This window comes from Malurus melanocephalus, unplaced genomic scaffold (assembly GCF_030028575.1).
Source record: "Malurus melanocephalus ecotype Western Australia unplaced genomic scaffold, MMel_1.1 scaffold_28, whole genome shotgun sequence".
Taxonomy (NCBI): Eukaryota; Metazoa; Chordata; class Aves; order Passeriformes; family Maluridae; genus Malurus; species Malurus melanocephalus.
In genome coordinates, this window is record NW_026623260.1 from 874663 (window position 1) to 902571 (window position 27909).

The 27909-nt window shown below is 45.7% G+C and overlaps 1 protein-coding gene across 1 annotated transcript in view; it reads left to right on the forward strand.

The window, feature by feature from the left end:
• DMBX1 (diencephalon/mesencephalon homeobox 1) overlaps positions 1 to 20189 on the forward strand; it is a 20748-nt gene extending 559 nt beyond the window's left edge. Inside the window, 4 exon segments of the mRNA XM_057390512.1 lie at positions 13116 to 13281; positions 17654 to 17832; positions 19024 to 19378; positions 19789 to 20189. Of these exon segments, the coding sequence (XP_057246495.1) occupies positions 13116 to 13281; positions 17654 to 17832; positions 19024 to 19378; positions 19789 to 20189 (1101 nt within the window).
• Positions 20190 to 27909: the final 7720 nt, after the last annotated feature.

Consider the following 27909-nt stretch of genomic DNA (forward strand, 5'->3'; position numbering starts at 1 on the left):
CCCAACTATCAGGTCGGGACCGCATTCCCTGTTGAATTTGACTCCCAGCCCGCTCCGGTGCGGGTTTAGGCAGCTGGCGGGGATGCGAGGGTTGAAACCTGGCTCAGGGAACAGCGAGGGACGCGCATCCCTCCGTCAGCCGCGCTCCGTGGAAGGAGAGCGCAACTTTCCCCGCATTTACTTAATGATGTTTTAGTAAGCTGCTCAGCCTGGGGAGAGGTGCCGAGGGCAGAAATCCCCCAAAAGCGGAGCCGGGAGACGGGGACGCCGCGATGGCCCCTGCTGGGGGTGGCTCCGGGTTTATTTTTCTTTCTGGTGCGGCTAGAAGTTGAGTGCAGAAGGGACGGCAAGCGCTAGGAAGACTTTTTAGGACAAATCACACCCTCACACTATCCCGTTGCGAGGTTAGACGGCAAAACGGACGGAGGACCCGTCAGTAAGGAGSTGGCAGGCCGGTCTTTGCGGGCCCCCCTCCGCGCTCTCCCTCTTTAAGGGGTGTATAAATCCCGGACCTGCGCTGTCAGTCCTTCTTGATAAATTAAGGGCTTCTCAGTCGAAACCTATTTACACCTCCATTATAGGGCTAACCAAATGGGGATCCGCATGCATATTTTTACCGCAAGAGATCTCATACATCTCCGCCAGAGTCGCCCCTCGGGCCATGGGATAACAGATAGGGAAGGGGGGTGGGCTGTGCTCCGCCTCGGCCAGCACTTGAGCGGAAAAAACTCGGTGTCCCCGCTCGGTGCTGGCTTCCCGGGGCATCCGGGACCCGTCCCCCTCGCAGGGGGCAAGGGGAGGGCGAGGGTGACCTCTCCGGAAGCTTTGCGGGGCGACTGGACACACGGGTTACTCTAGTCCAAAGCAAGGCCCTCGGGGAAGTTTCTCCTCCGATGGAGATGGGGTTTGTGTGCGACATTTGCCGTGGCTGTCCCTTTATTTGGGGACAGAAAGGGSGAGAAGCGCCCCGTACGGAGCAATCCTGTCCCTGCGTTCGGCGGCTTTCCCGGCTACGCTTTCCATTTATTTCCAGGCGGCGACCTCGGGCTCCTGGTGGGGGAAAGGGGTCAGCGCATCCCGGGACAGTTCCTTGGTGTTCCCGAGGGTCGCCTCGGTGAGGCCGTCAGCAGAAATGAGGGAGAGGGCAGCATCCCCCGTTTCCCGGTGGGATCCCGGCACCGAGCGCTGCCCGCTCCCTTTCGAAACGAAACGCGGGAGGAGCGAGGCGGCAGCGCAGCCCCAGACCCGGGGATGGCTCGGCCCAACAGCCCCGTCCCTGGCTGGGGGTTTTCGGGGTTGTCCCCGCACTCTCTGCTCCAGCCGGCCGCGCTCCGGCTGTGTCCCGCGTTCCGGCTCCGCTTTCAGCGCCGGGGAAAAAGAAATGTCCCCGCTCCGCCTCATCCCGTCCCCTCCGGCGGCCCCCTCCAGTTCCACTTGGTTAGCTCAAGTTTTCCATGTAAATGACAGTAATAAATATCTAATCATGTCCCGCAGCTATCGGCGGCTTGCCGAGCAGCCGGCATTAATGAGACATCCAGGGGAAGTGGGGGAAAGGAGAGGGCAAAAAAAAAAAAAAAWAAAAAGGAAAGTTTTTCCGCTGTCCCCGAAATGTTTTCTAGAGGCGAGGCCCGGCCGAGGTGACGGGGGGATGAGAGGCACGGAGCCCCTCGATCCTCCGGAGCGATCCCAGCTCTGGGGTCGCTCTCAGGGTTCAAACCCGTCCCCTCTAATTAACCCCCTCCCCAAAATCCCAGCARTTCCCCTCGAGGGAGTGGCGAGTCCGGTCGCATCCCCAGGCCGGGGTCTGCTGTCCCGAAAGCCCCGCGGAGATGCTGTGCCCATCCCCGCCGTGATTCCCAAACAATTAATGGAGCTGCAATGAGCTTTGAATGCTGATGGTGGGCCGAGGGGGAGGAAGGCGGTGGGAAGGCTGAGGCTGAAATTAAACCATGAGAGTTGGATTTGTTCGCCTAACGCTAAACAAATGGACTGATTACCTTCTTTCCAAACGCATCAGTCATACTACATTAAGTAGCAGAGAGCTAATTATCCCAATTAGGAGGCTGATTTATAATTAATGACTTGGACCAAGTGATAATTGGATGTTAATGGATAACAGTTTTGTCTGAAGTAGCCTCTCGCTTCCCCAAAGGCAGGGCTGGAGGGTTTGGGGTTTATTTACCCTCTCTCTCCCTCACCTCTGCAGGGAACACAAAGCAAAAGAGAAATCTGCTCTTAGCTGGGTCGGGTGGGATTCTCCTCAGSCTGGGGAACCGCTGGCTGCTTCCTCAGCGAGGAGGGCTGTGGGGGTAACCTTCTGCACCCACCTTCCCCGGCTTTTCAAGCAATCTGCTGCTCTTTTTTCCTCTGCTCCCCGAGTTTCCAAGCCGGGGAGCTTGTACAACTGTCAGTGTACAACTGACCCTGCTGGGTTCCTCATCCACCTACAGGACGTGGRTCGTGCTCTCGATGAAGGGCAAAGGCTGAGCCCCACAGGGTGCCCCAGTGCAGATGTGGCTGTTCCTCTGCACCACCTGTCCTCCTCCTGTGAGAGCAGCATGGGACTCATCCTGAGGTTTTACACCCTCCCTGGCCCACAATCCCCATGCACTGGTGGGCAGGGAGAGAATCTGCAGTTTCTCACTGCTCTGTTCCTCTTGACCACATCTCAGACCTGACTCGCTGACTTTTTAGGTTTTCCCTTCTGTGTTTTTACCCCTAAGTTGATGCAGGTCAATCCCACTTCCTTGCTTGTCCCAGCCAGAGAGACTTGGACCCACAACCCTTTGCCTTTTGGATCGTGTTTCTAAGTTCAGTATTTCCATTCTAAGAGCAGTAACGAGCACAAAATTCCTGAAAGGGTAAAAGTGACATCAACCCTGAGTTACCCCATGACTGATGAGAGGTTCTGTTAAATTATACCAACATGCCTAATGCAAAATTACACCCAAAAGGGTACTGTCAATACACAGAATGCCAGTTTAAATCAGTTTTCCAGCTTTTCCTTGTAATTTTAAGATGTCTTGATGTCTAAATGGGAGACTCTCCTCATGCTCACAGGGATCTTATTGATCCTTCAGGGATCTTATTGCTGTGTCAGAAGGCACAGCTCTGTTTCACGGAGTGGTGCAGATGTTGCTTTTCATTAGTGCCAATGTCGCTGCCTGCACCAAAGAAACGGAGTCAGAGGAGCTTCCCACAAATCAGAGGGAAGGGCAAGCTGGCCAGGCAACTTTTGCACAATRGAGTTGTAGAGGGAGTGACTGCAGTGGATTTTGTTCCCGGTGTCTTTGTCCTTTAAAAGAATGTTTTGCTGAGAAAGAGAGAAATTAGATGAAAAGAAGCCAGAGTGAAGAGTTTCTTTTTCCTCTGTCATCATCACAACCAGCTCGGACAAAACAAAGGTGCTGCAGAGAAGGTCCAGGGTCAAGCTCTTTTGATAAAGCTTCCTGCTGGTTATACTGGTGATGCTGTGGGTAAACTCTTCAGCTAGAAGCAGTCCATGTTTTCCAAAATTCTAGTGTTTTTTTTTCAGGGGCATCTTGAGCTTATAAAGATGAAAATGCTTCTAYTGAGGCACCAATTATCAGTTGGGCTTAAGCCCTATCAAAAGGCTGAGTGCTGATTTTCACAATTTGTGTCTGAACAGAATGTTTATAGCTACCTTGTTTCATTTGGAAAAACACAGGAGTAAGGAAAATGCTGAAGAATGTGAATTTAATAAATCCCAATTTTTCCGGTCCTATACAGCTAACAAGAAATGAACCTACTTCAGGGGAATTTCCATCAAAATATGCCGGTTGTGAAGAGGGTGGAGAATTTGGAAATGTAGCCAAATAGTCAGGAATTAATTCATGGTGCACYGGGGTTAGCCAAACCCTGGGACTTTTCCCACCAGTTTATTTCACTCTAAGAGTTATTGAAATTGATTGATTTAAAAAAAAATCCTTTTAACTTCCTTAGGTTTTGGATCAGACTTCTTTTGCTTCCTAAAGCAGGTCTGGTGGAATTACAGCTCACGGGAAGGAGAGAATCTATGAGGGAGGGCTGGAGCARGGCTGGGAGCAGGATGGACCAACATTTCTCCAAAGGGAGGGAAATGGGAAAAGCCAGGAGTTGTGGGTAGCTGGCACTAAGGTCTCTTAGGAACAGCTACAGCCTCTGTATGATCAGAGCAAACACTGACTTGAGAAATGGTGCTGTAAAACTGAAAATGTGAGTGTGACGCTTGGGAACTCCGCTAGGATCCTCCAAAGGAGGAACAGTTGCATTCGGGGAGACGAGCTGATGGATCTCCACAAGGAGAAAATGCTTTTCCCAAGGGATCTGTGGAATCTTGCTGTTTCCAGCYGTGTYGAGCACCGGGGGAGCRAGCAGGGARCAGCTCTGYGAGCTYTTGGCRKGTGTTAGCCCAGGRTGGGTGAAAGTGCCTCCACTGAGAGACTCCACATCTCCCCACAAAACCCAGCAGCTCTGCCTGCTCTACAGCACGCAGCTCCTTGAAGCACAGATCACCTGCTGGTGGCCAAAATACATTGCTTACCTTGGCAGCCGTGCTTAATTCGGTGTAGGGATCCAAAGGCTTACGGGAAAGGAAGCCTTGCATTGCCCGTGGTGCTCCCCAGCCCCTGGCACTGCTGCCACCAACTCCAGTTCGTGGCCCTGTTTTAAGGTGGCACAAATCTTCCCCCCAGCCCCTCCCTGTAAAATCCTGAAGAGGATGGAAATTGGTGTTATCACTTGCAAAGAAGAAAAGCTTAAAACTTCTGGTTAAAACTTTAAATGCATTAGAAGGCCCCTAAAATTATGGAGCTTTCTTTCAGGATTTTTGTTTTCTTTTTTGATGAAGCTAGGATTGTTATTTTGCCTCATAACTGATTTGAGTCTGAGCAGAAGCAGCTGCCACCATGTGTTTTGTGACTGCTGTTTTGAATGTTGTAAGGACCATCGGCAGTGGCAGGGTCTAGCTGAACCTGCAGAAGAATCCTGAGTTCAGGCTGCTCTCAGCTTCTGTTCATTCAAAATTTGCTTGCTCTTTATATTTTTCCAAATCACCTTSGAGCAGAATTGCACTTGGCAGCATCATAACCTCACAGCTTTCCATGTAACCAGCTGAAAGAGCTCCTAGGAAAGTCCTTCCGTGCCAGCGGGGTTGAACTCCAGCACTGTGGCAGAAATAACTGCATTTCACAAAAAGACGGCTCCCCTCCTCATGTATGCAGCAAACTGCTCACAGCTTAACTCCCAGAACTTACAGCTCCAACTTTTTACTYTCTACTTTCTGGGCAGTGGTAATGGGTGGGGAAATCACCCTCCCTCCATGCCTGATCCCAGTGCCTGCTCTTGGAGTCAGAATTGGGGCTGAGATTGCACTGGGAGCGCCTGGAGCAAGCCCGAATTCCCTTCTGCCAGCCTGGCTGCTGGGCTTCCAGCACCTGGGAGCAGCAGGAGAGGAACTGGGAATGTCTTCAACGTTCCAGCAAACCTTTATCAAGCTTATCTGTGCTTCTTGAAGYGTTTGATGTCCCTTGTTAGGGCTCAGTGCTGGATTGTCAGAGCAGCGCCATGGTTGTGATGCTCAGGACAGAGATCCTTGTCACTAAAGGTCACAGCTTAAAATATTTGGACACAGAACTGTACATTCTTGTCTTCTTAATGAGACTGTCAAGGGTAAAATCCTCCAAGATATTGCTCCGTCTTCCAGGGACAKGGGAGATTCCTGAACCACAAGCAGCTGCCTTCAGGACGGTCAGTTTGCTCATGGGAACAACCTGCAGTCAAACGTGCTGCAGGCAAAAGCTGCTTTGGGGGCAGAGAGTGACAGTGAGACACCCTCGTGCTTCCAGCAGCCCTGGAGAAGCTGGAATTTCCTATGTCAGAGTTAGGGAAAACAAAATGATGCTTCTCAAGAAAGCCTTTTTCACATAACTGAGGCAAAGGGCTGAGCAGGTACTTTGCTGGGTTTTTTTTTCATAAGAACACCAAAGATAAACCCTTAAAGCAGTTCATGAACTTGGTAGTTTGATTGCAGGGTACTTTAAGATTACCCCAAGTTGTGAATTCAGGGCAGTCCAGGGGCAGAGATGCTGTAAGATCTGGAGARGGAAGGGATGGGTAGCACAGGAATGTGCAAGCCTGGTTGCAGCGGGGTGCTGCTGCATTTCATGTCCACGGAACCCTGTGATATATTCATATCCAGCAACACTGGCACAGCTKGGCTTAGGGTTCAGTTTCCTTTGTGGAGTTAATGACAAGAAATCTTAAATGCATTATTTTTTTTCAGTTGTTGCTGACTGATCTGGAAGCAGAATGAGATGAGAAATCAAAGTGATCTTCATATTAAGAGCTTTCCTGATTCACCCAGGAAAATGCTWCACTTGGATATAAATTCTGAGAGCTTTTTCTCAGGCTTGAGCACTGCTCCGAAGGGAAGAAGGGAGGTTTGATCTGTAATTTACACTGATTTTCTCATGTAGTGATGTTTAGTGACACCACTTCTGGCTCTACACCGCAAGTTGTTGGGCTCCAAGCCCTAAAATTTATCTCTCAGTCAAAAGCAGAGACTTTAAGGATGTCTTTATTTAATTTCATTTTATTTTGGACCAGGCAACCCTGCCCTCTGAAGAATGCCTCGGAATGCAAACAGAGGCATCAGAAAGTCTTGCCAGGCAGTGTCCAGTCAATCACTCAGTTTTTCCRTCTGGGGAGTTTGGGAGAAAAATAATGATTTCACAAAAGCCTTAAATAAAAATCGCAGCAGCTGATGAGAGTTACCTTTGTCAGCCAGGGCCTGATACCTCAATCACTCACAACCTGGTGTCTAAAATTTGTAGGGTCCGGCAACAAAACTTCCCTGTCTCAGTAGGATGCTCTGAGGTTTGTTTCATAAAAATTGCAAGCCCTTTCGCATCCTGTTATGTTTCCACTACAAATAGATGAGCATTACAAACACAGTTGCTCTGCTCAGCAGCAGCACAGCCTCAAAATGGCAATTAYTGGACAAGGTCTACCCAAAAAATGGTGGTGCTGTCCATGGCTTGAAGGATTTCCAAATTTCAGCTGCTAGCAACCCTCCTGGTTTTAAGGAAATGATCTCTTTATTTATACCAAGGTCAGTAGGAATAGCTGAGCATGAGCTGCAAGAATTGGTGTAATTGGTCAGGTTTTGCTTTTGGTGGGTTGTGACTTGTTTAACTAGAGCCTGTCTAATTAAGATCTCTCTCTGCACTAAGAAATTAACTCCATTTAAATCCAGGGATTTACACAGGTGYAAAAACATTTCAGGAAGATCAGAAATGCGGAGTCCTGGGGGTTGTTTTGGGGAGCTGTTCTCAATTCTTTATTTCAGTTATCAGGAAAGTCTTTTGGAAGCCTGGTTTTATGGAGCATGCTGCTCTCGGACTTTGACGTTTGAATGAGGAACTATGATGTGTTGCAGCATTTCAAATTATTTATATTTCATCCACTACGAAGGTGAAATTGTTTCCTTAGACATTTGGTAATCTCACATGAGGAACAAAACTGATTTATAACATGTTGGTTATTATCTTAYGTGATTTTGGGCCTTTATATATCTAAAAGATTTAGGGATATATTAAAAAAAAAGGAAAGCTTGAAGAAAACCTCTTGCTTGGATCATTTATTCATAACCCCCCAGGTATGTAATTCATTTAGTACCAAATACATATAAACCCAATGTCTGTCTATAAAGTGAGCCTGTTTTCCTAGATTGTGACTTACACAGAGTCAGAGATTTGTTATTTATCTTTCTGATTTGAAGTGTTTCTGAATAAGGAATTAAAGCATAAAATCATCTCGCAGAACAGCTCTGGGGGAGGTGAGGGGGATATTCTGTTGTGATTTTATTTTCCACTATGTTTATTGGCAGTGATAATAAGAAGGAGAGGATGTTGCAGCACAAACCATTTGCTGTTATTCCCTGCYTGTGATGAGCAGTGTGTTCCTGTGCTTTGCATGGACACCAGCAGTGATTTGTGGCACCTTTGCAGGTGCTCAGGCTGAGGACACAACTTTCCTTTCACCTCACAGGGCTACTCCTATTTTCTTCTGATACCCTGAACACCAATCAAGTGCACCAGACTTCTGTTTCATGTTTGTTTTTTAAGTGATCCTTTTCTTGTGCTCAAGCTGTGCCTTCATCAGGGCACACACTCAAGGCTGTGCCGAGCTCTTCCAAACTTTAAATGCATCTGTGGTGAATCTCTTCACAGGCAATGAGCTGTAGTGTTGAAATTGTCTTCTGAAAATGACTCTCCAAAGTCCAGATTTTACTTTTTTTTTTTTTTTYTTTTTTTTAAATACAGCTCATTTCTCACATTWAAAAGGCGTCATACACCCTCCCCACCTGCACCAACCCTCCCATTTTTGGGTCAGTTTTGATAAAGTGATAAAGAAACAGCCCACCGTGTCCACCAGTCAAAAGTAGACTCTGGTATTTTGTTTTTGAGACCTCTAGGARTAATTCAGTGTTTCTAACTCATAGATTTTGTTACCCCATTATTCACCATGGCACCAGAGTGTCTCGTGTAGATCAAGGAATTTAGTCTCAGTATTTCTTTGTGTTTGGGATGACTCACTATTTGCAGGGAAAAGAGAAAATGGTCCAAAGCCCCTGCAAAGCTGTGAGTCCTACATCCAGCCTCATCCTCATCTTACCTCACAGTATTTGCTTCAGAAGGGCACATGGGTTGTCCTAGGCATTTTTTTTTTTCTATCAGGGAAAACTGGCCAGCATAAACTATTGAAGAAAATTCCTCCATCTCATCTCTGTTCAGATTTGGGGAGCAAAACCAGCGTCTTGGTTTAAAGCTCCTTCCCTCCAGAGCAGTCCTGGCACAGGGAGCTGCTGGGGATGCCCTTACCCAGGACAGTTTGGGATGAAGGCAAATTTGACAGCACTGACAAGAGCTCTGTGGGCAGCACAAGGGACCCTCGAAGCTGCAGTGGGATAGATCCATCTCTCCATTAATGAGTTTKGTCAGTTCTGTAATTTTGCTAAAGATGTCATGTGTGATGGCAGGTGAAGCCAAGTAGAGTGATGTTGTTTTGATATGGGGGGTAAAGGAATGAGATGGGGACAGGAGAGAGTAGAAAATGGCCCTTATTTCAYATTCTTGGGTGCATTTAATACAGCTCCAGGGTGAATTCTGTGATTCAGTGATTTTGTTTGGTGAATTGTTAGTTAGTTTGGTTTTTTTTTTTTTTTTCCCTGAAGGGAAAATATGGATGTTTTCCTGCCAGGTACTATTCAGAAAACTTCAGCATTTCATTTTTTTTTAATTGTTCTCAGATCTGTTTCAATTCCAGACATACACAAGCCACTAGGAACTGGAGTTTTCAGCTGGCAAGGAAATGCATGGTTCTCTCTTCATCTCTTCTCTCAGGACAGAATTACATGCAAAATTATAAAAAAAAAATTAGCGGTTAAATAGAGAAATTTAAAGCCTTGTACAAAGCTGAGAATATTAAACCCCAGSGTCCCTGGATTAGTCTGGGATGGGCAGAATCCTACATTACCTGGCCTCAAACAAAGCAGGAATGGAGAAACCTGCATTTCTCACAGACAGCAGCAGCAGTTAAAGCAAAGGGGAATTTCATGTTCTCTCTGTGAGGCTGCACCCTGGCAGGACTGAGAATTCTGCAGGTTTGGGAAGAAAAATGGGCACAGCATCCATCAGTCTTCCATAGTGAAAATATAAGTGAGAGGTRAAAGCTGCAGGAGGGTTTTTGATGCACAAAATCAAGATGAGACTCCCTTTTACTCAGGACAGACCCTGTTACCCTCCCAGTTTATTCACAGCTTCTCAAGCCCATACACTTCCATAGAGCAAGAGTTCAAACTTTGGCCTCATCCTCCTCCTGCCTGTGGCTGTTCCTGAGGCCCTCCAGCCACGCAGAGACATAAAAGATGCATTTGCAGATTTTGAAAATTAAAACCATCTATACAGCCAGTGGGAAGGGATCAGCTTATTTGGTTGCTTAATGAAATATAAAGATTATTTTAACCAGTGTAAGCACTATTCGACAGCTTGTGAAACACAGYGGTGGCTTGATGAATGGCTTTCTCCATTAAAAAAAATTGCTGCATGATGTCTTTTAAATATTTAATTTATTGGGGTTGGAGTGAGCTCGGAGCTGACAGTTAAACAGGAGCTATTTGTGGTCTCAGTTAACTTTGCTTACCCAGCTGAACCGTCTCACTCAGTAAATTCCCTCATTTTTTATACTGAATCTGGGATGATACATTTGCTGCACAAGTGAGTAAGAAGTTCTGCCTGCTGTCTGCACAGGCAGTTATCACCAAAACTGTGATGGACACTGACTCCCATCCTGAGTCCATCCTTAGGAAGTCTTCCTCTTTTTCCTTTTTTTTTTCCTTTGACGCGTTTTCTTCTAGACCACTCAAAAACATACACATAAAACCTTATTTTAACCACTCAAAAACATACACATAAAACCTTATTTTAACAATCAAATACATTGAAATATTCCTGGAGCAAGTGTTTCAGTGGAAACACCGGGCTCCAGACACAACACCTTTGGCAGTGTCCTCAGAAGTACAATATGGGAAAATTCTCCTCCTTTCCCTCCTCATTTTTCCTTTAATGTGCCAGCTTGCTGCGCAGCCGGCGACATGCAAGGGGGATTAGAAAAGAAAAACAGGCGTTTCCATGAGTTGGGAGTCAAAGACACTTGGCCTCCCACGTATCTCCTAGCAAGGCTGAGCCCGGTGTGGATTCTCCAGCCTCTGTTAAGGASAGGGGTCTGGCAGCAGCCCAGGGCACTTAATAGGTTCTGTGCCCTCAAATGGTTTTTATGAAACACGCAGGAACTTAATAAGCTTTGAGACCCCCACCCCGCTGGCCAAAGCTGGTGCAACCAGGCAGCTGCTTCACAAGTGAGCTGGGAGAGGAGGAGGCAGAAGAAAGTTGCAAATCTCTGTTTTGGTATTGGTCAGAAAAGCCAGTCCTGCCCTTGTCTGCAGCATTATCAGGTGGGATGATGCTCTTGGGAAATGAACCCACAAGGATGGGGTGAGGCTGCACCACAGATCAGTCTCTCCCAGGTGATGGGAGATGTCCTCTGTGGTCATGTCAATGACAGGTGTCACTGGAACATGTCCCTTAGCACATGCCACCAGCAGAAAAACTTCGCAGTCCACAGCTGTAATTTCACTGTGAACCCATTGTGAGGAAAATAAATTCAAGTGCCAAGAATCTGTTGGCATGTGAAGGCCCTCATCTTGATCAGAGAACCAGCAAACAGTTTTGTCATAGCTTAGATCTGCCCTAAGCGCCATTAGGGCAGAGCTATAGCATTCTTGTGTTTCATTTTGCATCTGAACCAAAAATGGCCATTTTCACAGTTGAGTTAKAATAGTGGGGAGTGAATCCAGAGTGGTTGAACAGGTAGGCACAAAGCAGATGAGGATGGCMTCAGGTGTGTGTCAGATCTTTGTGGTGTGACCACACCTGGACCTGTCACCCTCCATCGGTGCTCTCAGGGCTGAAATGGGGTGGTGGAAGAGCAGGAGGGGCTTGGGGAAGCAGCAATGAGGCTGAGTGAAAATTCCAGAGTCAGGGGTTTGTAGTTACTGCAGCCTCTCTGAGAAGACAATCCCAAAACAGAACTCACATTCATGAGGGTCATCCCTGTGCTGGCAGAGTGTTGGACCAAACTCCAGCTGTGCATTTCCTTCCCTCATTCCTGGGCACTGCAATGGAGAGATGCTGGCAAGGGTGAAGCCACGAGATGCCCCAGAACCTGCAGTGCAGAATTCAGCTGCTTTTCCAAGGAGCTCCARCTTGGTCACTGGCTGTTGAAAAATGCCCCTCTATGTTTGTGCTTCTTATGTCAAGGTGGAGAGAGCAGGAGTTTAGAGCAGGAGGAGCAGGGGAATCAACTCATTTCCATCTCTCCCTCTTCACCATGAGTCTGTCCTTCCATGGCATTAATCATTCACAGACAAATATGAAGGTCTTTTCTCAGCACAGAAAATACAGCAGATAATTGTTCTTCCAAATTTTCACTGTTCAGTGAATCACATTCCCCTTATAACCATGACATTTCTCCTAAAATCATCACCTCCCTTCAGTGTTTAAATGGTTTTCTAAGAGGTTGCCTGAAAAGACATCTGCTTTCCTTAAGGTAGTCCAGCTGACCCTCTTTCCCTGAACGTTTGTTCATTGCACTGACTTTCCAGACGGTGACTTGCTGATGTAAACGGTGTTTTAAAAAAATTATTTTGTGGCTAATGTTTCACAACTTCCTTTCTGATGTCTTACAAACTGCAGAAACGACATCCTGGAGGCCCTCAGTCATTACAACAGGGATGAATGAAGCATTGCTCGGCTTTTGAGATCAATATTAGCTCAGTTTTACAGATGGTCTGTAAGGAAAAAGAGCTTGAAGTTACATGCAGAGCCCACACTAGAAAAAAAAGCCATTAGTTTTCTGAAATAATTTCCTTGCTACTGAGCTATGAAATGTCGGTATTTATTGCAAACCTTATTCCCTCCTTAGCCATAACATTTTTGGTGCTATTATACTACAGATTTATTTTCTTTTACACCACATGCTCTTTATTTTCTTCCCCTGTATCATTTGTGTTTTCTTAAGAAGACCTGTAAGAAAAATGAATAATGAATGGAAACAAATTACAAATGAGTGAGTTCAGATGAGAAATATTATTTGACATTCCAGCAATGGGATTACAGAACAGTCCACTGTAGGAAAGATAGGGACAAAATCCCAGCTAGCCCTGGGATAGAGCTAAGTCAATGCATTCAAATTTACAGTAATACGATAAATTGTGTTGTGCTGTGCAAAAAAATAAATTTCCTATCTTTTGATCAGTGTATCATGAGTGGGATGTAGTCAGATGTCAGGCTTTAGGCTTGGAAGTCAGACTGGTGTTGATGGTGCAGGAGATATCTCGATTCCCATCCAGAACCTGCTGGAATTGGAGTTGAGAGRTGGAACATGAGCCTTCCATGCAGCACTTTAATTTTGAGCTCAGMATTTCCAAAGCTCTGCTGAGACACCAGGAACAGTTCGTGCCTAAGCCCCTTTCCCCTCTGGCTGCTGTTTTTCAGGTTTATGCCACCATGCAGCACTATGGAGTGAACGGCTAYTCCCTGCACGCCATGAACTCTCTGAGTGCCATGTACAACCTCCACCAGCAGGCAGCTCAGCAGGCACAGCACGCCCCCGACTACCGRCCCTCGGTGCACGCCCTCACCCTGGCAGAGAGACTGGCTGGTAAGAACAACTCATGGCTTTCGCCCTTCCCTGGCGCAAAAAAAAACAAACCATACCAATTAAAAAAAACAAAACCAAAACCAATCGATGCCACAAAAAAAAACCACAAAAAAAMCCCCACAAAAAGACCACCAYAAACACACCCGTGTTGCTTGCATTGAGTGAAACTCTTCTGGAGTGTGACAGCCAAGGGCCATGGTGTGTTCCTCAATACTGGCTCTGTGGCCAAGACCTGCAGGTGACATTTGCCCTCCAAGACCTGCAGGTGACACTGGCCCTCCAAGACCTGCAGGTGACACTGGCCCTCCAAGACCTGCAGGTGACATTTGCCCTCCAAGACCTGCAGGTGACATTGGCCCTCCAAGACCTCCAGGTGACACCAACCTCCCAAGACCTGCAGGTGACACCGACCTCCCAAGACCTGCAGGTGACACTGGCCCCCCAAGACCTGCAGGTGACACTGGCCCCCCAAGACCTGCAGGTGACACGTGCCCTCCAATGTTTGCTGGCACCTCCCTTCAGACTGACCCCCGGGAACTGGGAAGCCCAGGGGAGAGATGGGAGGTGGCCCCACTGTATGGAATTGAAAAGAGAGAATGGAAAAGATATGTAAATGTGTTCTAATAAGTGAACAGAAAAGAGCAAATGATTTTAGTGTCTTGTCGGTAAATAAGGGCAGAATGAATGTGGTCACAAAGTAAATTGGATTCTCCAGCTGAGGTGCCCAGGTCTTGCTTTCCCTAACAGACACCTCCTTCCAGCCCAGGCCAGAGCTTGTTTCTCCATGTTGTCCCTTCACGCAACTATTTTCTACTTCTGTCCTAAAAAAATCTCACTTTCTCTCTGGGAAACRATCTTCATTTGGATGTTGTTTGGGTTTCACCCTGACCTATTTCTTCCTGGGTATCAGACCTTGCCTTGGGTGACACTTTCCTGCAGATCCTGCTGCCTTCCACAAAAGAACTTTTAGCTCAACTCAAGTCAAATGTGACTTTACCCAGGCAGTGCCACAGCACTGTTGGTGTGGGACAGAGGGACAGRAGCTGCTCCAAAGCATCTGACCTGGTTCTTTTTCTGTGTTCAACCACGGCTGTAGAAGCACTGCATCAATGCTCTCATGATGAGGAAGTGCAGAGCCCAGRTAGTATTTTATGATTTGGTAGAGGKAATTGTCCAAAAATAAYGGATGGAGACCTGAGAATAATCACTATGGTAGGGCACGTATATCTGCTCTAAATTCCAGCCTGCCACACATCCAAACCTGGCTGAGGTCATCAAAGGCTCCTGCAGTGCAAGTGATCAACAGCTGGAACATCACTGTTTTGGTCTGGACTTGGATGCAGGGATGTAAAGCAGACCTGACAACCAGGACATGGAAGCTCAAGTAAAAAGTTACTATACATGTGATCCTAGAAACCTTCCCAGAATGGAATAATCTTCCCTGACTGTCTGAAAATGTGTATCTGTTCCGAGGTAGCTTTTTAGTTGTCTGATATTAAAATAAAAAAATATGAAGAGTGAATCCTTCCTGCATAAAGTAGGTASAGAAAACTATCTGTCCAGACAACTTTAGTGGCCTAAATTTAATAGATAAGGTTGCAGAAGTTTCAGAAAGGTCCTCCCAGGTGGGTGGGCCACAAAGGCATGATGATAAAAGTTTTGGACTCTTTGGATCAGYGAGCCACAGCTGACTGTCAGATCTTCATGCCAGCAATGTTCCCTTTTCCAGCTGYTGATTGTGACCTTCTCCACATGGTTGTCAGAGGCCTGTGGGATCTCTGGGGTGTGTAGGGCAGAGCAGGAGTCACTGTCCCCAYCAATAAACAACCACAGTGGAATCAAAGAGACCTGGACCTCTAATCCTGGCCGTGCTGCTGGGCTGCAGAGGGATGACAAGGACATCCATCCCCTTGTTCCCTTGTTGCCCATTTCAGTATTCAGGTGGTCAGATAGGAGCAGATGGCCCTGAACTCTGCAGGCTCTGGGTCTCAAGGTGCCCCTTTTCCAGCTGCAAAGACCTCTTGAAAAATGTTTGTGATCTCCTGTATCTTTTATAGTAGAGCATGGAGGACTTAATATCTTTGACCCTAACTAGGCTAAAGCAGAGAAAGATAAAAGAAAAAAAAAAAAAAAAAAGAAAAAGACAAAAAAAAAAAAAAAAAAAAGCAGAGAAAAAAAAAAAAAAAAAAAAAAAAAAAAGCTATTCTCATATTCTTGACCAGAAGATTCAATCGGTTTCCTGACCTCTTATCTTTAAAATTAATAACCCACCTGGAAGACCTTCCAAATTAAATCTCACAGTCCCTTGTCTGCTTATCATTGGCAGGGTAGGCATTATATACCTACAAGCCGTTTCCTTTGCAGTTGCCTCACATTCTGTTMCTTCTGAATATCTTTCAGCGCAGGTTATAGATCTCATTTGCCTTCCAGGGACAGTCAGAATAAAGCAGCACAAAAGAAAATGACCTTAAGTCAGAAAACAGAGGTTTCTGGTTGTAACTGCAAACCCTCACCTGCAATTTATATTCTCCTTCTTGCACAAAGCCTGAAAACATAGTTAAAACATTAAAATAATTGCTGGCTGCCTCTCGTTGAAGTGGCCAAACTTAATGCACGAGCAGCTGCCTCTAGGGAGCTGGAAGGTCTAACCTCTACTCTAGAAATTTGGGAATATTCCAGCCTGCAGGTAGGGTGTTTAACCAATGCCCTTTCTCCTGTTTTTGTGTACTTGAAACACAATCATTACCTTTAGAAAACGTTTTGGGGGCAGCATCCATTTGATTTCTTGATGCTGGAGCATCCCTTCTTCTCGCCTGGCTGCACAGTGAGCTGTGCCTGGATGCATCAAGGACGGTCCTCTTCCCTCCAAAGGGGCAGCTTTATCACCAGCTCTGAACTATCCCAGGAGCTCTGGTAACAAAAAACACAAAAAGAGACAAAAAAGTCTCATTTGCAACCAGCACTACATTGTCAGAGACCTTTAGCCCGATCCCATCTTTGCCAGGTTGCCAAAACCACGCAGCTTTGGCAATCCCCCAGMAGGGCGCTGCGAGTGCTGACCTAGAATGGAACAGCTGGAAGATTTGGGAGAGGAATGTTTGAGCGGTGCAAAGCTGATTTGCCACGCTCGTTAGCCGGTGGATCTGGATCCTGGCTGTGTGGTGCTGGGTTGGCCCAACAGCAGGTTTTGGTTTGTTGTTTGCATTCATGTCACGATGCTCGTGACAAAAGAGCAAATAAAACAAAAAAAAAAACCTCCACCGGGCTCTGGGTGCTGATAGTGCCAGCTTTTCTCCCTGTTAGGTTGTTTTCTCGTGTGTTCATTCCTCCCTTCTACTGGAAGTCACATTCTTAACCGAATTAAAAATKATACCAGACACTGCTCTTTCTGCATTTCCTCTTTGAGAGCAGACCTCTTGCCAGACTGTTTCATTCCAGGGCTGTAGCACAGCGTGTCCCAACTTGCATAATAAAGGGTGGGTTTTTTTTCATTTTCAAGCAACTGATTTTCATTGATTTAAGATCTTTCTACTCCCACTAACTGTTGTGCAATAATAGAGCCTCTGGTAAAATAATAAGCACTTTACTGTTGGCCTCAGATTTTCCCCAGTCTGAATTTTTTCTCTGCCCTCAATTTTCCAAGCTTGGTTTGCAAAGTCAGAATTTGCAAGTAGGTGCTCTGCTGAGAAGGGCTCAGCACATGAGCTCTGGGCTTGCAACCAGTGGGGCTGGACGTGGYTTCCACCCCAGATGCTGGAGAGTGTCCGTGCTCAGGGAAGGATGTGCTTTGGAGCTAAATGCACAAAAGCACATCAGCTTAAATGCTCTCTGAACTGGAGCCCAGAACAGCTCTGCAATATCATGCCTTGAAGACCACAGAAAGCTACATTTGAGACATTAAAGGACAATGGTGACTGTCCTCACACTGTTTTAATTGAATTTAATGGAAGGTGTTCATGCTGTGGTGGGATCTGGGCACTGGCATAGCCTGCCCCACTGATGTTGGAGCAAATTGACTTATTTCAGCCAAATTCAGCCCTGGAGTCTCAACTGATCCCACAGCTGGCACAGGAAGAGGTTCTCTCTCCAGAACAGGCTTTTAGAGTCATAGAATGGCTTGGGCTGGAAGTGATCTCCAAGGTCATCTAGTTTAACTCCCCCCCCGGCTATGATTTTATCTCTTTGGACACCTCAACCAGCCAGCAAAATCCAAATGTATGCATTCTATTAACTCTAAAGCAATGGGAAAAAAAAAAACAACTTTTTGTGGTTTTGTCTGATGTTAGCAAGTGCTTTATTCGCCTGTCAGCGTACAAATTCCAATAATTAAATTGGCCACTTCTCTTGTCTTCCAACGGCTGTACATTTCAAGACATCATTTTGGAGGCACGTTATGGATCCCAGCACCGCAAACAAAGGCGAAGCCGCACGGCCTTCACCGCCCAGCAGCTGGAGGCACTGGAGAAAACCTTCCAGAAGACTCACTACCCCGACGTGGTGATGAGGGAAAGGCTGGCCATGTGCACAAACCTGCCTGAAGCCAGAGTCCAGGTACTGACAGTTTGTGGGTTTGGGAGTGGGGATGTTTAAAAGAACATCGTGGGTCAACATCTCCCATGAGCTTCTGGAATTTTACCAGTGGAACCAAAGATTTTGGGGCAGCAAAGTTGTCAAAGGTGGGGGCAGGGAGGATAAATTCATCTGAAGTCACACATCTGCTTAAGAAACTTATAATCCACGCGCACATTTTTTAAATTTAGGGTTGTCTGAAGTTGTACACTGGTTTTCATTTGTTCTTTCACATTTCTTTGGGGGAAGTTTTAGGAACAGCAACAGAAGTCTGCTTATTTATTTATTTATTTGCAAGGTTTTCCTGGCTTTCTCAAAAAAGTAGAGACCCAAGTAATTCCAGCTGTTCTTTTCCACCAGTGTCAATATTTGTAACATCTCAGGCCAAGGYTTGGACTTGCTTTTTGTTTTTGTTTGCTTTTTTTTTTTTTTAGTTTCAACTAGTGAAACATGCTAGTTCGTAACCTGCTGGTGCAGAAGTTCTTGTCTTTTAAAATGCAAATAGCAAGTTTTTTCACTGTGAAGAGAAAAAGTAGTTGAAAATAATTTGTTCTTTTATATAAATATCCAGACATTTTGAGCTAAAAATTGATTTGTTACTTTCTCCAACTAACCAAACAAAGTCACCAAGATCTGTAAATGTATTTCTTCTAATCCATGTCTACTGATTGAGGTTAAAAAATATATGGATTCTCTCCTCCTTTCCTAAATGCTGTTCAAGACAAAGCCTGTGTCTGTAATGACTTACTCTGAGTGTTGCCACCATCGTTTTGATACATTTATAACCAAATGGTTTTAGAAATTTAACAGACTGTAAGCCAATGTAATGTCATCAGACATCACAGACATCACAGCTGCAAGGCATTCTGTTTGGATGCAGCTGCTTAACCAATTTACGGGAAAAAAACCTAACAATCCACAAAAAAAAACTCCAGCAGCGGACTGTTGTAAAGAATCAATGTAGAGGCTGTATATTTTTTAAATTGTTGATATTTTTTATGTAGATGAACTGAAAACAGTAGAGCTCTAAGGCTTAGCAAAGTGGAATGGCCTTTGGGTCTGCAGCACCTCATTATTTGGAGGAGCCCTGAAGCTCCCAGGCTCAGTGATGACCAATTTGGCATAATCAGAATTCTCACCCGTTTTTCTCCCTTGCTGTTTGTGGCGCTGAAGGTCTGGTTCAAGAACCGGAGGGCCAAATTCCGCAAGAAGCAGCGTAGCCTGCAGAAAGAGCAGCTGCAGAAGCAGAAGGACTGCGAGGGGAGCCACAGTGAGGGGAAGATGGAGCCACCTGTGCTGGAGACCCAGGCCCCCACCCCGGACACCGAGAAGGGGCAGAGCCTCCCCAGCGAGGCCGGCACAGACCTCAACCTGACCCTGTCGGAGCAATCAGCCAGCGAGTCGGCACCCGAGGACCAGACTGACCGAGACGAGGAGTTCAAGAGCACCTTGGATGAGGCCAAAGTGGACAAGAGCCCTGGTGTGGACAGCAAGGCTTTGAACTGCAAGAGAGCGAGCCCAAAAGCAGGTGAGGGGCAGCGTCCTGCTGGGGGTCGGTGTCAGGACCCCTTTCCAAGGGGGGTGCACAGTTCCATGTTCCCTGTGGGGTGGGTGCTCTCAGATGGGCTGTTCTCAGCCCTGAGGTCCTGCAGAGAGCACCCTGTCCATGGCAGCTGGAGCACTGAAAGGGCAAAAACCTTCTGCTCTGGTTTGATCTTGGGGAGAGCAGTGCCCAGCAGCAGCAGAGAGCTSCCCCCATTTCTGCACTCTGGGGTGCCAGCTATGGGAAAGGCACACGTGAGTGTCACACCCCTTCTCCTTTGCCCTCCAGGGCAAGAGAGAAGCCCAAATGCTGCTGCCCAAACCTCTCTGGGGTGTGAATAAACACCTCCAGCCAGCCCGTGGGAATAACCCCATCCCCTCTGTCTCCTGCTGCAGAGTCCCCGCTCRGCGCGACGGTGACGCCTTCATCCAGCAGCGGCCTGGCCCAGACCCACTCCTACTCCTCCTCRCCCCTGAGCCTGTTCCGCCTGCAGGAGCAGTTCCGCCAGCACATGGCAGCCACCAACAACTTGGTCCATTACTCCTCCTTCGAAATGGGGACACCGTCAGCCATGCCCTACCTGGGCATGAACGTCAACATGGCCCCGCTGAGCTCCCTGCACTGTCAGTCCTATTACCAGTCGCTGTCCCACGCTCAGCAGGTCTGGTCCTCCCCCATCCTGCAGGCTTCCAGCTCCCTGCCCAGCCTGAACAGTAAAACYACGAGCATCGAGAACCTGAGGCTGCGGGCGAAGCAGCACGCGGCGTCGCTGGGGCTGGACACCCTCCCCAACTGAGCACCTGTGAGAAGAGGCACCAGAGGTTGGCACCACACACATCACTCCTTCAATCCCTTCACACCTCTTCCTGGAGTAAGGTGCTCCCTTTGCAGGGAAAACTTTGCATTTATTAACATCTTCTTAGCGCCACAGTTGCGTCAGACATTGCTGCTGGCCTGGTCTTCATTAAATATTTAASGAGGAAGGGGGAAAGGATCTGTGTYCAGACAGATGAACTGTCCTCGGRACTGCCATGAGTTAAACCTGTAACGTTCAGGAGGAGCCYCCTGTCCTCATCCCCTCGATAAGGTGCCAACTGCGTTATATTCACCTATTTTTTTGGTTGTTGTTGCATTCTTTGGGGGGGAAGAAAGAGCCCTGCTTTGTCTTGTATATAGTTTATAATGTTGACAGCACCCATCACCTGTGTGTTACTGTCAGTGTTACAGAATTGTGACCTCTTTTGCTTTTTTTCCCCTTTCCTTTTCGATTTTAGTAGCTAGCACCAGAGTTACAAAGCAGCCATCCTCCCCACCCCAGCTGGAAGCTAGCTGCTCTTCTTGGGTCAACCTCCTAAAGGTGTTCACGAGGGAGAGGAATGATTGTGCACTTCACCACTCTGCTTCTCCTTTCTCTGCTAAAGCTAATTTTTTAACAGCTGGGAAATGATCTGAAGGTGAATTTCCTGTTTAAGCACTTCCTATAAGACAGGCATTTTTTGTTCACTTTTTAATAGCACTTGCTCAAAGAAGGCAAAAAATTGGCCAAATGCTGCTGGCTGGGAGAAAATTAGGGCCAAATTTGCAGGATTATTTTGGATTTGGATTGTTTCCTCTTTGATCTTCAATGGCGTGTAGACTTCATTTACAAATTACAGGGTTTTTTTTTGGAGAGCATTTTGGTCTTACTTTGACAACAGATGATAATAAAAATTTTGTATGAACTTCTGGTGTGTTCATACACCACGAATTTTATGGTTCTCTGACAAAAAAAAACTTGATTAATTCAAGCTGTGTCTAGAAAAAAGTATCTGATCACCAAATTCCATGTTTGAGCCCTCAGTTCAAAAAGTGGTTATCARCTGAAAATGTAACAAGTGAAAAATGTTGAAATGCTGGAGGCAAAGCAGGTGAAAGCAGGGGCTTTATATTCTCTTCAGAGCTGAGGGGGGATAGATGAACTTGCCAAAAATGCAAGGTTTGCAAGTAACCAAAATTCACCAGCTTCAWAATTATTGCATTGAACAGTTTGAGTCTCATTTCATTGGAATGACCCRTCATTCACCCTTGGGTGGTTCTCCTTGTTGAGAAGGAATGTTTCTGCCAATTTAGATCACCTTTTTTTTTCTTTTCTTGCTTGTTTTTTGCCAAACCAAATAAACATTTTGGACGCACCGCTATTATTCTGAGTGTTAGGGAGGGATGATATCCAGATACAATCTCTACTATTGCCTAGGACCAAAAACTCCAGCGTGACTCTGGGGCAGGTGGTGTGTTTGTGTCCCAAGAGCGTTGGCTGGGTGTGTCCCAGAGCTGTGCTGTCTCTCTGTGAATAATCACAATCGATTTAACCACAAAGTTGAGACCCAGAGCCCGTGGCCCCACTTTCTTCCACCATGCTTCATCCTGGGGCAGCAGCCAGGGGTCAAATTACCTCTTTAAACACCGAGRGAAAGAGTGTTTCCAGCTACATTAACACTTCTCAAAAAAAACATCTGACTCCTGCAAATAGAAACGTAAGAATAGCCGAGTTTGATGGGGAATTGTGTTTTATCCCTCATAAAGTTGTAGCTGGAGCAGATCTCCGGAGGGGCAGCTCATCAGCTGCACCAGCTTCCAAGGAAAACGGAGCGTCTTCCATAAATATTTCTGTTGTGCCAAACGCTTCCATTTGGGGCTTTTCTCTCATGCTTTAGTTTTCCTGACTGTGTCRAATCAGCCCCCGTGACCGGCAGAATTCTCCGCTTTGCCAAAACCAAATGTATTTTGTAGGAAGCAGATTTTTGGCTACCGCTTTCAAAGGGCTCTGAATAAATTAAAACCACCAAAGCACATTTACTCTGTCCAAAAAGAAAGTCCCAGCTTTCGCTTTTTGCAGCCTGTCACCCAAACCAGGGACACCCGAGCAAAGGTTTAATTTTTCTTCTCCTCCCTCAAAGAGCTCTTTTCACCTATATTTTTTCTGTGCCCTGCTAACCTCTGCACCTTTACAGGCTGTGGAGTTGCTCTACCAGAGCAGAGCAAACAGAAATTTAATTAACACCCCTTCTTGATGTTGTTCCCTGGTGCCAGTGAACAAGTGAGGTAATTGGGTGTGAGATCAAATCTGCACTTCAGCTCTTTTTTAATTAATAAAAGATGCCCATGGAACTGCAGCTCATGTCAGTGGGTGTTTCAGGCAGACAGCAGAGGGTTGCAGTTTTTCTTGTGCCATCTCAGGATCTCACAGGTGTCTCTTYTCTGCCCCTGGGGCTGGAAAGGGAGGCACCAGCTCAGATCAGGGCAGATCCAGCCTTGCCATAATTCACCCTGGATACCACAGCACCTGCCAGGGAAGGTCAGAACACGTGGATTTATGGCCTGCTCCTGCAAGGTGAGGACAGGGMGCACAGGAGATAAGCTCACTTGATCCAGCACTAGATTTGCCATGATCCTCTGCAGGGAGACAAGAAACCCTTCCCTGTGCCTCAGTGAAAAAATTCATTTTAACATTCACAGCCTTCACACTTCTCAGCCAGCCCGAGCCTGACCCTTTCCATTCCCCGTTTTACTGCTGATATCCTTCCCCATGGAGGCTCAGAGCTGCTGCTGGGCGCTGCCCCCATGGAGCATCTCTCACACCATTAAATCCATCAGCATTGGGATGAGGCCAGCACAGCTCAGGGAGAAAACTGGGGGAGGAGACCTCTGCATCTCTGTCAGTCAATAGGGGTGGCTGTACCATCCTCATCTGCCTCTGTAAGTGCAGCAGCTGTTCCTGGACCAGGGTATGTGAATAATTCCCACCTGGACATTATTTCYCCCTTTCTGAATCAGGAYGAAAATATCTAAAATTTAAAAATTWACAGAAAAAGAAGAGGATGCCTYAAATAGATATGAGGGAGCCCCTGWAGTATTTAATGCAAAGTTTGGGTTTTACCATCTTGAGGTCAAACTTCAACATCCGTGAGGGGAGTGAGCTGACACGAGAAGCCAAAATTGATTTGGAAATGCAAAAATGCAACAATTTAGACTCACAGCTTGCAAGAGCTTAATTAATTTTCCATCAAAACAGACTCTTTCGGGCATATTGTTTTAAGGACTGAGTTTTTGAGCTATTTCYGACCAAAAAAAAATTTATTAAAAACATAGGGAGAAGCTCCCCATTCAATTTAATCCCGGGTCTGTGTTTGGAAGACTGAAGGGAGCGATTCTGCATCATTCCTCTTTGARCTTTGCAAAGCTGGATGTTTCTTCAGGTGGGAACAACACCTGCAAATCTCCCGATTTGTGATGTGAGGTCTGCTCATCCCCTTTCCTTCCACCAGCCCCAGCTATTTAGGAAAATGAGGTCACTGATGAGTCTTAGAGACAAAACAGATTGAGGTTCCCCTCTCCTCACTGTTCAGGCAGAGATCTGATGCTTCTTAACAAATATTTTATTTGAGTAGAACATGGCTTCTTCCATCGCAGGCGGAAAATGCTCGGAGTGAAACACAGAGATCCCACCTCAGCAGACAGACAAACTATTATAGGGGAGAAAAAAGWGTTATCCATCCTCTCTGGGTGCTGTGCCAACCTGCTGCCAGGGCAGGGCATCCCTGGGGCAGCTTCACCCACAGGGAGGTTAAATGTAAAAAAGGGGAAAACATTTTGTGTTCTGTGATGCCGATAATCGAGTTGATTTTTTAACATATGGAAGGAATGCCAAGCAAACGCACAGCATGGCAAAGAGGCTGAGAAAATATGCCCAGTCCTTTGAAAACAATGATGGGAACTGGAAAAAGTCTCCCTAGTTCCTATTTGGAAACAGGTTTTAGATCTGGAGATTTCCTCTGCCAATATTTTCCCCTTCCTATGGTTTTATTTCACCTCTCCTTGGTGAACCAGCTACAGCTCCAAACCCTCCTTAGCAAATTTTTAATGGTTTTATAAACAGTCCTTGAAAGATCAAGGCCCAGGAGAAAACCAGTCACAATATTCAGGGCAAAAGTTTGCAGTAGAATTTCTTCTGCTCTGCAAAAGAAGTCTAAWAAGTATTCATCTAAAAAAAAAAAATAGATATTTAAACAGTGCAGGAGAAATTCTAAATGAGAAAATATCCAGTAATGATGCTGGGAGGCTGAAAAGAAACATATTTTTTTCCTTTTTTTGGTCTTTTTAATTTTTTTGGCTAAGAAGGGGAACTGTCCTTGATGGTAAATATGGGAATAAAGAGCAATTTTCCCCCCTATATTCCCTCCATGACAAATAATCATTTGCTGTGTAGAAAACACAAAAATTGCTGCCAAATATGGAAATAGACATCAGCAAGCAAATCCTTCTACAACTCCTTTCTCATTTAAGTTTTTCATGAAGTGAAGAATTTTAACCAGCTCTAGGTATGGGTTGCCACTGCAGCTAGCCAAAGAGATGCTCATCTTTGCTGAAGAAACACCAAAGTGGGTGAACAGAGGAGGGAACTGTAATGATTTCTSTCCCTGCATGCCACGTGTGGCACTTCCATTGACACGACAATTTTGAGCAACGTCAGGACATTTCTGAAGAGTAAGGATTAAATAAACCTCTGCARAAAAGGAATGCAAATTAAAATCCGCCGTATTCTATTAGTTTAATTACAGTAGCTATGAAACGTAATTCAATTAAGCTTGAAAAAAGTCAATTACAGAACTTTCCTGCTGGTTTTTACAAGCTGTGTGGATTTTTCTTTTCCTCCCTTCTTAGCCCCTTGCTGKTTTTTTATGATCTGTTCTAGAGCAGCATAATACATCTCCCCGTTTTGTTTTTTTTCTTTTGAGTGAAAAAAAAAAAAAAGCTGTTTCTCTGCATAGGTCTGCCCTCAGCCCAAATCCATAGTAGAAGGAKAGAAAAGGTTGGTGCAATAAACAACAAAAAGAAAAGCCCCAAAAAAATTTCAGCAATGCAAGATCAAACAAACAAAAAAATCCCCTGCTCTGCCGTGCGSCGGTGACTTTCCCACCGCGTTACACAACAACCTGGCAATGATTAAGGTTCCCTGTTTTCCACAGACTTTGCAGAAGCTGTTCAGACTGCAGCACCCACGCTGTCCCTGCCTTCCTGGGGAAGGGATTCACAAGCTGAGGTGTCCCCTCTTCTCGTGGGTGTCTCCTGCTAAGGCTGGGTCTCATCAGTGCCAGCGCTGAGCTTGGCCCCAGCACCTCCTGCCAAGGTCAGGGTGGGTCCCAGGCCCTGCTGGTTTCAGAGGAACCTGATGGGATTTGCAGAGTGAGAGCAGATACCCCACAAAGCACAGCCCTGGTCACTGCTGTGATGCCAGAGTGGAATGGTCAGAGCACTCCATCTTCAGTGGAGCAATGCAACAGCTGAGGACAACGCTTAACCCGCACGTTAAATTGTAAAGAATATAGGATTTTTCATGTACTCACAAAAACATGCAATTGTATTTTTAATAGTCTGAGTTCCAGGTTGGAATTCCTCTGAAAAATCTTTTTAAGACACTGATTAAACCCACAGCAAGTTAAATGGTGCAGCTGCTGCCCTGTGAATGGCCAAAGCCTTTCCTAACTGCTCTGGCAATTTAGYGGGGCCATCTCATAAGGCAGGACTTTAGATGTGTCTGTGCAATGGAAAATAACKTTTTGGTTTATTTTCTCATGCCAGGAGGCAATCAATTCACTCTTTTTTCTGACCCAAGGTGTACAGTTAGCTCCGAAGTGTATCCATGTTTGTACGTCAAACCCATCTTGCAAAGGAACAAAGGCTTTTAAATTGCAAAAAGGAAATCAAAGTAATATACTGTACAGATYGCTGTAAAATTGAGCTGTAGTGTAAGACCTTGTGCTTTAGAATTCACTATTGAGGAACTCAAATGTGTATCATATTTATTTATTCTGGTAGGTAAAAGAAGAAGAAGAAGAAAAAAAAAAGAGTTTATATTCATTTCTGAAAAGCTGCAGCATGATGCTAATGTACCGATTGTGCCAGTCCTGCTTTCTGTAAAATTATTGCCTGTTTTCATACTCCGCTAATAAAAAGGGAAAAAAATCAAGGAAAATGTATTTTGCGAATCATTCATTCATTCATTCAATCATTCATGTGGCTGGGACCACACAGAAAAAGCTGCACAAAAAGGTGCTGAGTAACAGCTTTTTGYTGTTGGGGTCAACACCTCCAGCTGGGGTGGCAGTGAAAAGTCCCCGTTGGCCACAAGACACCGAAGCAGTGGCTACAGCACCACTYGACACCTTCCAGCACCAGCCAGGCAAAAAAAACCTGCCTGATGAGGTGATGATAGGAAAGGCCTGACAAGAGAGTGCATCTCTAAAGATGGTGCTGCACCATCAATTTGAACATCCTCAAACAGTTGGGGTTTCCATGGGGTTTTGAGGGTCTTTTTGTTATTTTGGTGGAAGATCAGTCCCCTTTTCTACACCCAGCCATGATGGCTGTGCTCCAGAAGATGGCAGAGAAGCTTCTAGAAACTTGTTCCTCTGCCTCCCATTCYTTCAGGGTTAGTTTGAACCTAGAAAGTGAAATTACTCCTTGGGSAAGAAGGTGGTAGCAATGTCATGAGGTTTTCATCTTGGTTATAGTTTAAATTTAATGCCTGGTGAAGCTGGTGGGGAAAAAATATTTTTCTGAGTTTATTGATATTTTCCTGAAGTCATCTGACAATGAAGCTCTTTAAAAAAATATCAAATTATTCAATTTCAGAATGTCATCCCCCATTAATAATAGTCCTTAATTTCTTTACCCAGCTGTAGAAATGTTGTAGAGCAAAACACACAGAAATAGAAATGAAAAAGTAATCTGGAAGGAAATGCAAGTGCATTTGTAACAATGATTAATAACTTTTCAGGCATTCCCAAAAAAAAGCAACTTTTTCTTAAACCAGGCAGAGAACCASACCAGTGGGAATGTGGGCAGAGATTGGGAACACCCCTGCCTGCAAAAATTTTAGTGTTGCTAGTTTTGACCCAGTTCCATCAGTGCCTTTGAAGACTGATCACACTCACCCAAAGTATCAGCCAGCCACAACTGTCCCACGCTGCAGCCATTGTTATTTTTTTTATCCACAATAAAGGAAATATTAATCATTAGATCTCCTATTTCACTGCAGTTACAGGTCTGCTTTGAATATTAAAAACCCTGTGGGTAAGGAGTGTCTGTGACCATCAAGGACACCAAACAGCTCAGTGAATTCCTGCCTTCACAAACAGGAAAAGTAAATGGAACTATGATCACATCCTTGCATGGGGTTATCTTCAATTAATAACTCAATTTTTCCCTCACACGAGGCTGATGAGGTCAAGTCAACCACCTGCTAAAACTCGAACCCAAACTTGCAGGAAGTTTAAGGTGGTGTTTCAGCTTTGAAGACCATGTCCTAAAGTTATCAGGAGGTTTGTTCCAGAAAAAYACAATGTGAGGGGAAAAATAAGATTTGAAAGAGCTCCAGAGCTCAGTATTAACTGCACATGTGGCATTTTGATCCATTTCCATAAGGCATAACATAATATTTGCTAAAGAAGGAGGAGGAGGAAGGCGAAAAAAAAGGC